General features: G+C 31.9%; 1 protein-coding gene across 4 annotated transcripts in view; it reads left to right on the top strand.

Moving 5' to 3' along the window:
• Positions 1-11,473, top strand: part of LOC123011158 (FH1/FH2 domain-containing protein 3) — a 79,194-nt gene that overhangs the window by 18,712 nt on the left and 49,009 nt on the right. Inside the window, exons 1-2 of one of the 4 annotated variants that reach the window (XM_044408920.1) lie at positions 210-293; positions 5,208-5,412. The exons of 2 other annotated variants lie outside the window; for them this stretch is intronic. In XM_044408920.1, the coding sequence (XP_044264855.1) occupies positions 5,245-5,412 (168 nt within the window). In that variant the 5' untranslated portion in view covers positions 210-293; positions 5,208-5,244. Of the gene's footprint in view, positions 1-209; positions 294-363; positions 381-5,207; positions 5,413-11,473 lie in introns of those variants that run through there. One more of the 4 variants, XM_044408758.1, reaches the window with a different exon arrangement.

Genomic DNA, 11,473 nt, shown 5'->3' with positions numbered 1-11,473 from the left:
ACTAAAACAACAATCCAGTAGTTAACAAAAAATTATTTCATGTTTTTAGAAATGGATTCTGATGATTATGTCAATTTTTTTTGTAAAACTCTTGTCTCTGGGGCAGCGTTGCATAAAAAAACAGCAACGCCGCATCTCCAGGTGTATGATGTTCTTCGTCTGGCGTTGTTTATCTGCGGTGGCGCTGCCGACATGGAAACATTTGCCGGTCGCTGAGAAACAGTCGTGAAACGATCGCGTCGAATATCAGACGGACCCTCGTTTACCTGTGCCAACTATGATAATCGCAGCAGGTAGTGTGTGACAGTGTTTTGTTGGTTYGTGGCCACTGCGATCTGGCATTCTTATCACTGTGGCTGCTGATAAGGGAGCTTTCGGTGGTTGGTCACCTGCGTGCCGGATATCGCCCGGATTGGATTCACTTTTATTGACACTGTTTTTCTTACTCGGCCGGTTCCGTTGTTACTTGACAGGTTCGGTTTCGATTTCAACGTTTGTTGCAAGTTCGAATCGCGGTTTCGGGTAAATTGACCATCACGGTTTTATATCAACACTAATTAAATCTCTTTCTATTGTGTTTTTAATTGGGAAAATCTCACCCACGGTTAATTAACACTAAAATTAATTTAAGAGGTAATCTTCTTCAAATATTTGGTTTTGGGGAAATTTTCCACAAGTCATTTTAAATAATGTATGCGTGTGCACGTCTTGAAGATGACACATGTTCCAGGTGATGAATGGAATTAAAATACAAAGATGCAAAGTTGTACAATTTTTAAATTCAACTGCACGCTCCACTTGATAAAAAACAATTGAATTAATTTATTATGCCCTTGGAATAAATTTAGACAATTACCTTTCAAGATTAAATCACAAAACTGATAACGTTAATTAAGTTTCTGGGGTAAAATACCCAACTTATGAAATTATATCGGTTTATGTAATTTTTTGTTTTTTACCCTAAAGTTATTGTTGGTCAATTTATCCAAAAACTCATTTTAATACCTCTAAATTAGAGTCATCTTTTTATTGCTTTTTAAAGCACTACTGGGAAAATACCCACTGGGTTAAACGGGAGGGATTGAAAACAGAGGTTGTTAGGCATTTTACCCAAAATAAAAGATTTTTACATTGTACAAGATGTTTTTAAAGAATTTACCCTAAAATCTGAAACAGAAAAATTTTATTTGAATTAATTTAATTTGGTACTGGAGATGGGTAAATTAGCTTCAAAGAGTTTTTGTTGGAGAATTACCCCTAAAACACAAAACATTGTGGGTTGAGTGTAATATTTGTAGATATGTGACAATTGGGCTTAATTTATGGGCAAATTACCAACGATCAAGTTTTTTTACCCCAACAAAACATGAAAAAATGTTCCAAATTACTTTACTTTGTCTTTGATGTGGCTGATTTTTACCCAAAAACTCATTTTAATACTTCTTAATTAGAGTAATCGTTTTATTGCTTTTTAAAACACTACTGGGAAAATTTGGGGTAAAATACCCACTGGGTTAAAAGGGAGGGGTTGAAAACAGAGGTTGTTAGGCAATTTATCCAAAATGAAAGATTTTTACATTGTACAAGGTGTTTTTAAAGAATTTACCCTAAAACCTGAAACAGAAAAATTTAGTTTGAATTAATTTAATTTGGTACTGGAGATGGGTGAATTAGCTTCAAAGAGTTTATGTTGGAGAATTTACCCTAAAACACAAAACATTGTGGGTTGAGTGTAATATTTGTAGGTGGGCTTAATGTATGGGCAAATTACCAAAGATGATCAAGTTTTTTTACCCTAATAAAACATGAAAAAGTGTTCCAATTTACTTTACTTGTCTTTGATGTGGCTGATTTTTACCCAGAAACACTAAAAATCAGATCGGTATCGAACTATTAATAAGTCTTGATAACTAAGATTACATCTGATCAGAGTAATATACATATTATCTATCAATTTGTCGCATTGGGTAATCTTATAAATTATAAACAAGGCAAATTACTTTTATTGCTAATTTATGCAATCGGCGACTGCAATAAATCAGGAAACGACTGCTTTATTTTAACTCGACTTTAGTAAAATTGTGAACAATTTATTCAAAGTCGTTGAAAATTTTAATTACACTACAACATTTTCTCATACGATCCACTATCTAATCTTAGTTGCTTGAGAAACGACCCAGTAACCGTGAAAGTACCTACCGATMSGGAATTTTATTTTTTGGACACTTATGATTAAAGTAATTGTAACAAGTGAAAAAATGGAAACAATTAATTCTGTGATGTTCCATGTAATTGCTTTCAGGGCATTACAAATCCATTTCAGTGGACTTATCTCAAGCGAGTGTCGAAAAATCCATTACGCCTTAAAGCTCGAAATGCGATGTTGCAAGTTCCGTGTCATCGCCCGCTTTCATTCCGTTCTTTTTTCGTCGTTTTTTTTTCCGTAAACATGCGGCAATTACGGAAAATCATAAATTCACCATGGCTAATTGCCATAAATTCGAGGCTGGATCCGACATCACACTAAAACAAGCACATTTCGTAAATTTTGAATTTATAATGACAAGTCGGTASTCCGTGTCTGGAAATGTAACGTTTTTATTCGAATATTTGTTGTCGGAATAGAAAAATAACCGTTTCCGTCGACAAAAGACGGCCTTCTTCTGTTGGGTATAATGTGTCAGTCTTGTACCTATTATGTGTGGTTTTTTATTACGTGAATACCACAAAGGTGAGGTAATGGATGGAGATAGAGACTCCGGGAAACGTTTCCGATGGCATTGACACCGGGGGTTTGTGCTGGAGACATCTGAAAGACCGCGAGAGTGGCACAGGTGCAAAAGTGGGGCTCGTAAAATTATTTTCGTTTTAACACTCTCGTGGTCGAASCAGAAGTTTTTCTTGTCGTTTTGGACACAACCAGTTTATTTTAACCGAGACAAACGTGTAATTATTCAATTTTTCATTAAAAAGACAGACGGAGGKTTTTTTTTATTTTTCCAACCTCCTGTAGCCAGTTTTTGTCACAATTGGCTGGACAAGGCTGTGGAAAAAGGAGGAAATAACAGATAACTTGAATACACAAAAAATTAAAGCAGTTTTGACGCTTGTTAATGTTTATTGAACCTATAATTAAATACATATTATGAAACACATATTAACACAATTTTTTACTTTTTTCTTTAGTATGGAAAACCTTGCACACATTTGCAAACGATAATAAATAAATAAATAAAAAATTAGAAAGCATTGAAATTACATTTTGTTATAAAATTCTATCTACAATTAGATCTATAACTTTTACAGTTCCCTGCTAGACAAGGTAACGTTTACTATAGATCATATTAGTCTAACAAAGACAGAAAATAACAGTTTGAGCACTACTATGTTGCATAAATATCTGAAAGGTTTTACAGCTACATGCTTTTCAGAACGCTTTGAAAATACATACRTTAGATATTAAAAAAGTAGTAATTCGAAAATGGGAATATCCATTTGTTTGCTRAAATTTTTTTAACTAGATTATATTGACTAAAATTTGTTTTCCAAAACAAATTTTGCAAAAAATGTAACGTCTGAGAAAACAAAAAATTACATAAAGTTTCTGCCAATTTGTCAGTTTTATGGAGAATGTCAATTAATGACATATGAGTCCGGAAAACTACTACTTTACGGACTTTCTCGTTCTCTTTACGGACRATCTTWGAAAAATGTATTTTTGCTCCCAAAAGCTTTTTACCAAAAAAATATTTGAGAAAACTTGGGTTACARAAGACAAATCTAGTATTTTAATTTTTTGACTTCTGTTTTCACGTGACTTTACTGAGATTAAATTTTTTGAGTATAATAACTGTTTTATGTAGGTATACAAGCTGCGCCAGAACTCGCGCCCCAGAGAAAAATTTCATGTAAGATAAGATACCAGGAACAAGAAAACAAAAATTTTGCCAATAAAAGACACAAATAACATTGAACAGAATTACAATTTAGGATATAACTTTCTTGTTTTCTCTTCTAATAGCCTGTAGCAAAAAAACTTGAAAAATTATTTTTCCTACAGAAATAGAGTCAAATTGCAAAATTTAAACTCTCATAACATAAATTTTTATAGATAATTTTTTTTAACATTTTTTCCACGTTCCTGGTATCTTACTTTATTTTTCTCTGGGGCGCGAGTTCTGGCGCACCCTGTATTATGTCAATTTTAGACAATGATTCGAAAATAATTGTCTCATCTCATTTATTTATTTATTTATTTATTTATTTATTTATATCTCATTTAATTTTAATTTAAAAAGCAAGATAATGTAGCCTGAGATAGTAGACCAGAAATTAAACAATGGTTTACTTGCTTTGTTCAAAGAGTTGAATAAAATAGGAAGACGTTTTGGTTTCATGAGATAAAGTCAGGTTGATTGAATATGCCCAGCCCAGGTTAGGTGAACTGTAACCTTGTGTGGTCACTTTCTATGACACCCACTTCGACGAGAGAATCTTTTTTTAGAAAGAATTAGCAGTAGCTTGTGCTAGATTTTGAAGCATTGTTGAATTAGTTATTCTTTGAAAAAAAGTTTTTTTTTGAAAAGTAAGTACTCGTAGGTAATTTGGTTGATAAAAAATGAGTCACTGGACACAAAACGGATTTTTTGATTTATAGTCAGACTATTGTTTTTCAAATAGCTGTCTTGCTATAATAGTAAAAGATCATCGACGAGAAAGTCTAAAACGCAATAGTTTTTCATGCTTGTCTTAATTAATCCGTGCCTTATGTGGCGACTAGAGATTTATTTGCACTATATGCAACAGCTAAAGTCCTTCTGTGGGTGTGCAAAGACAACCATTTCGAATCTGATCGGTTCTTCTTGATATCATTATTATCTAAAGTTGTYTTAGCACTTTTTTTYAAATTTGTGACCAAAAAATGTGTAATCGATTAGTKTARGAACCTGTTTGAGACAATCCGAAACAAAATTCCACCATAAAATGTGTCACATCTTCCATAAATCATGGCGAATCCCATCGCACTTATTATTATTTTCCATATTATCCAAACTGTGGGCGTTTTACGGTTTAGGATTTAAATAATCGTTCGAAGTGTCAAGTGACGATAAGAACATTAATGGTATTTCGTGAAAAACGGCCAACAATTCGACGATATCCGGCAYTCCAGCGATGCACGTCGTTYAGYTAACCGAAGCAATTTTCAGTKTGATATATACAGTGTGATGGACTTGAGTATCAAACATGATGTCTTTGACATGTCGTGTCCAGTATTTGAACGACATCGACCCGTTTTCGTATACTACAAATTTTCCGGATCCGGCGAGGCCGCCCCTGCACACTTTTAGTGTCACTTTGCCGCTCATCAACCAGCTGGCTGCCGTTCATAGACTCCTCAAGTCGCCACATAGGGTGAGTACAGAGACGGTTTGCARAAGAAGTAGGCCCCACACCAATTTTTTTGATACGTATCTTATGATACATTTTTGGTATACAGAAGTTATTTTCAAGATCTTTTTCCTTTTTGACAGTTTTGTCTGCTTACAAACAGTTTAAGGTAGTAAGATATACAGTATGTCCCCAGAATGGGTTTACAAGAGGAAATTTTTTTTTATCTTTCTTTTTACGAGTCCCGTTACATTGGCGGTTTTATTTATTTAACAACTATATGTCACTTTGACAATTAATCTATTAATTAATGATTAAATAATGATAGTTCCTGTTAAAAATGACTTTGTTTTTTTATCTTAAAGCTGTTTCTTTGAGTTGCCATTTGTTAAAATTATGTTTTTACAAACATTTTTGTTATTTAACTTTCGAAAACTTATTTGTCAAAGTGACATCATTGTCAAGAAAATAAAATTGCCAATGTAATGGGATTTAAAAAGTAGAGGAAAGTYATTCTAAAGTCCAAAAGCAAGAGAGAAATGGACTTTTCGTTCTACTGAGTTAGAATAATGAAGTTTTAATTACAGATTCGCTCGTTTCAGATAAAGCAAAGAATGTTTTTCTTTTGCAGTTTTGGCGTTAAAATCAGAGATAAAAAATTCTTCCTCTTCTAAACTCAATCCGGGGACATACTGTATATAATACATTGTCTTAGAAACAATTTAAGGGAACAATATGCATTAGTTGGCCAGTAGCATACCAGTAGCAAAAAGTAAAATGTTTGAAAATTTGTTAGTTTTTTTTCTACTTAGCTAGGTATTAATTTTGGAACAGTATAACAAACATAGCGCAGGGGTTATAAATATTTAAAACATTAAAAAAATATATTTTTAGCATAGAGTTTATTTTTATAAAAACAAATGTTTGTTGAATTTTTTACCTACAAATAATCTTTTAATAAAATGAAACTATGTACTACAATAAGTACAATAGTTATTTTTGGGGACTGAGTGCCTAAAATAACCATTTTACGTATTATTTTATTTGGATAAGACTCATTTAGGGACTCAAATGAGTTCTTAGAACAGTTATTTTTGGGAGCGTGTACAAAAAAAAACTTTTATAATTATTTGACTAAGTAAAAGAAAGAAAATAACTAGATATATGAGTGTAAAAAAATAATTTTAGTCTATATTTCGTTTTTTTTTTTTAGTTTAATAGGTTATGTTAAGGTTTTGTATTTTTTTATGAGAACAAGTAATTTTTGTGTGCACAACAGTATACAGAGGGATTTTGATAGTTTTCGAAATTTTAACTACCAAGTCCTACATTTGGGTACGATAACAGAAAAATATTATTTTTTGGAAAAAGAGAAATTTTATTATCTAATAAACTACAAAAATGTCTATTATTCTTCTACTTTTTTTATTGAATTTCATTTTCATTTAAGCAAAGCAGTGAGCGTCGAAGTTTACATTGCTTCTTCAAATATCATACTAAAATTTACGAAAAGTATATCAAAGTCACCCTGTATTACAGAATTAACCTTCATAAATTACTTCCCGACTACGGGATGTAATGACAAATTTCCCGATCTCCAAAAGGTTGGTAGTCGGCACATTACTTTACCTAATGCTTGTGAATGAAAAACTTTCAATAAATCAATGAAAGTTATTATTTATTGCAATGTTCGACATTTTTCTACATTCTATAATCGATTCTTTCTCCTTAATCCACAATTACGTAATCCACACCTCTGCAACCATGTTAATTTAAATACACTATTAAGTAAATAATATAATTAAGAATTAACAATACTAACCTAGAAAAACCGTCCGTAAATAATGACTTTCAAAACTATTCAATCATTTTTTCTCGTCCAAATACAAGCAACAACTTATTGTTCAATTATCTTTCAACCTAATTTGATTTCGCGTGAACATAATAGCGCAGCAAACGTAATTTGTTACTGAAAAATTCAAACGAGCAACATCTGGAAAATAAACAAGCCAACTTTTATTACGTTACAATAAAACCGTGATTGTGGTAAATTACCACAAATCTGTCAATCCAACAAACAAATCGTGTTAATATGTGGCCCCATTATGCATAGGGGTGTTCCGGTGCGAATGAGTCAAGTGTCAAGAATGCAAAAAATGCAACATTCCAAGTGCAGTGTCAAGCGTTCAGTCGGCCTTAACCCGTTACAATTTTTCCTGATTCCTCCCTAAACATAATTAAGCATAATTTATAACCAATTCGTGACCTTCGCGCTCCTATCGTTTGCCTTATTTACGACACTGATACCGACGATATAACAATGAAAAAAAGACAATAAACAATAATTATAACAAGCATTAGAACGGAACATTGAAATTTATACACAAATTATTTTTTAAACCAATTACACTGTTGTTCCATTAAGGGATTAGAAGAGATTTCGAATAAATTGGTCCCAAATTGAAATTATGGAGGGTGCAACCCCTGGAAATAATAATAAATTGTGGTTGAACTTGGGGATAAATTAGTGGAAACGGTGCCCTTAGGGCACATAATGAACAGCTGGTCCATCAATGACCTGCCTCAACAATGGGCTTTGTTGGGCCAGGAATTCGGAGGGACAGGTGCAGAGACAGGGGCGGATTTGAAGGGCGACAAGGCGAAATTTTGCGAGAAATTTTACCAAAATTAAAAATTTAAAGTTGTTGGAAAAGTGCTCGATTTGTGACAATTTTTAACTACAGTATACAGGATGTCCCAACGAGTTGAAAAAATTCATAAGTGACCTTTAAATGGTAAAATTTTAAAAAAATTGTATAGGTCATTGATAGATACTAATCTAGTGCATCATCTAAAATTATTTTCAACCATACAGCATGTCTCAAAAATATGTTACGATAGAAACTTATGTTTTTTTTAATGAAACATCGTATGTTTCTTGGCATTTTTGGATGTAACCTTTTAAAACAATGTTTTTACGATAAACTTTTATTAGTCGATTTTGTTTAGTTTTAGAAATATGTTGACGAAAACATGCACTTTTTAAAAATTTATTACACAAAAACTAAGACAGCTAGAACAAATTTTTTCTTACTTCTACAAAGAAGAAAGTACAGAATGTAAAGCTGTAGCAATTTTTTTAATTTTTGGCATTTGTAAAGATTAATAAATTAAGAAGTTTGTTAAAAGTTAAATCACTTAAAAACTTTAAATGGAACACTCTATTTTTTATTTTTGTATCTAATAGATTGATAAATTGTCTATCTAAAAAATAAACTTTTAATGTTGATAAATGAAAAGATATTTAACATTCAATATTAATTCTAGCAACAATGCCTCTCATTATCTGAGCATTGTTGATACTATGACAACCATAATACCACCACGGATCACTTATCCGTTGATTTATCCAGAGATTGTAAAAGTCGTTTTTAATAGTGAAATTCGAATTATTTTATTGTAAAAATAAAGAATAATGGATTCAGTTTAACACAAATGTGATTATTAAGTGATATTTCTTCCATCTCTTGCGCAACTGTACACTTTTTGGATACTGAAACAATAGTAATTTTTTTTAATGTTTAACGTTAAATACCTTTTTAGTGTTATAACACCTTTTAGGTGTTTATAATCAATATAATTTAGGTTTTTACCTAAAAGGTAAATAATTTTAGAAAGACAATTTAATAATCTTTTTAATGCAAAAACAATAAATAGGGTGTTCCATTTAATTTTTTTTAAGTTATCGAACTTTTTACAAACACCTTCATTTTTTTATCTTTGCAAATGCAACACACTAAAAAAATGTTACAACCTTATAGCTTGTACCTTCTTCTTTGCGGTAGTAAAAAAATATTTCTGGATGTCTTAGTTTTTGTGTAATAAATTTTTAAAAAGTACAAGTTTTCGTCAAAAAAACCGTCTTACTTTTAAAACTAAGCAAAATTGACCAATAAAGTTTAGCTTAAAAGATTATCATAAAAATCTACATCCAAAAACGCTAAGAAACATTTGATGTCTCATTAAAAAAACACAAGTTTCTATTGTAACTTATTTTTGAGACACGGTGTATAGTTAAAAATAATTTTAGGCGATGAACTAGATTAGTATCTATCAATGTCCTATATATTTTTAAGAGTTAAAGATGGACTTTTTCAACTCTTTGGAACACCTGTATATTTATCAAAAAGTTGTTTTTATAATAATAAATCTTTCTGCGATTTCTAAATCAAAAATGCATTAAAATTTTCACACTTATCTAACAACAATAACTGAGTTTTACAAGTTTTTAATTTAAATGAAATATTTGTAGGATTTTTCTAATAGCAGACTTACTGACAGAGGAAGTTTCAACTGAGACACCCTGTTTGAAAATATATTTTATTACTTACGATTTTTTATAAAAAAAAATGCAATTGTGATAAATTTTCTATATTTTTTAAATTCTTAAAATTTTTAATGTCAATTTCGTAACCTTTTTCGTTTGCACACCTGTAATATTCCTGCACCTCTTAACACTCCTAAGCTCGAAGCGTCTCATTTTTATCTTTAAATTTTAATGCACGCTTGTCATCCGTCCCGATTATCGCTGAATTATTTCGTTTCTGGTCTCGGAGTGGCTCAATTTGAATCAATTAAAAAGCGATCATGTCTCCGAATATCTCGTCTTGCATCTACATAAAGCTCAAAGTTGGTGCCATTACGAAATCCCGCGATAAATCACCGACAGCGTGCCACCTTTTCACTGCATTTTACAACTTTAATACAATTTGATAAACATCACCGAAAAAGACTTATGTACGGCCGTGTAGTTAAACTTGGCAATAAATGTCGAGATCACTCGACCATGGCGTGAATTATTTCAAGCAAATAATAAAGCCATTTACGAACACAATCGCTTCTCCAAATCGATTTCGATCTCGACGGAAAAATTTCATCGAGATGACGCTTTTTGAGGGATTAGTGGGGGTCTCCAGAACCGGAATCTGCAAAACCCCAATAAATTTCAATACAATACGGACTTGATTTGAATAAGTTGGTTTGGAGCCCGAAAAAAACCAAAACAGTAAGAAAAATAATTTTTGCAGTGGAAGTAAGGAATTTGCAGCTCTTGTGCAAGAACAAAAAAAACCGATTGGACTAAATCAGGTGCGCAAGGAATCACCACAGGTACTCGACCTATTCAGTTACTCCTCGTTGTGGGTGGTAAAGTAATAAGCAAAGTCGTTCAAATGCACGGTTGGCTCGATGTAGGGGACAAGTGGCGCACGATGGCGCTGATGTTTCAATATTGCCAACGTCGAGGACGTAAATGAACAATGGCATATTATTAATTACAAGTAAGCGTGGGAGTCGCTTGCTCTTGGACTGGGAGAACGAGCAGCTCGACGAGCACAATGACTCCTCTTCGTTCGTGTTTCCCTTCGAATAACACCCAACGGCAGTTCCGATGACCTCGCCATTATTTATAGAAAGAACTCTTTTAACAACAACAGAAAAAAACGAAATGTTGACATAATAGGAGATGGAAATTCTCATGAAGTGTTTCTTCGAGCGCTTAACAATAAAAAAATGGCTAAATTAAACGGATCTAGTTAAGGTAGGACAAGCGGATGTGGAGAATTGCAGACTATTTTGAGAGGAATGTGSGTGAAAATTACGAAGTTGTAAAAAATGAAAAAAAACATAAAAAGAATAAATTTTTTGTTGTTATTATTGAATAAGGAAAAAAAAACAGTGAGGTCAAAATTATGAAATAATCTTATTTATTAAAACTGAAAATATTTTGTTTTGACAAAAATGCTCGATTTTCTTTTTAAAAAATACAAAATTCTCAACTTGATTAAAAATCGTATGTTTTTTGTTGATATTATTTCACTTTTTGCATGATTTTTTTTGCGAAAACTTTATATGTATAATATTTAATATTTTAGTGTTGTCATTTCGATAATTAAAAGATCTTTCGAATTGACTAAATAGAGGTTTCTATTAAAAAAATGTCGATGACGTCATTACTCAAAAACCAAAAAGTGTGAAATTTTAAATCAAGTTGAAAATTGTGTGTTTTTGAAAAAGACAATTGACC

Source organism: Tribolium madens, unplaced genomic scaffold (assembly GCF_015345945.1).
Source record: "Tribolium madens isolate multiple individuals breed KSU strain unplaced genomic scaffold, Tmad_KSU_1.1 Scaffold_11;HRSCAF=98;Tcas5.2_LG3b, whole genome shotgun sequence".
Classification (NCBI taxonomy): domain Eukaryota; kingdom Metazoa; phylum Arthropoda; class Insecta; order Coleoptera; family Tenebrionidae; genus Tribolium; species Tribolium madens.
The sequence above is the reverse complement of the archived record's forward strand: the minus strand, read 5'-3'. Positions and strand labels throughout refer to the sequence as shown.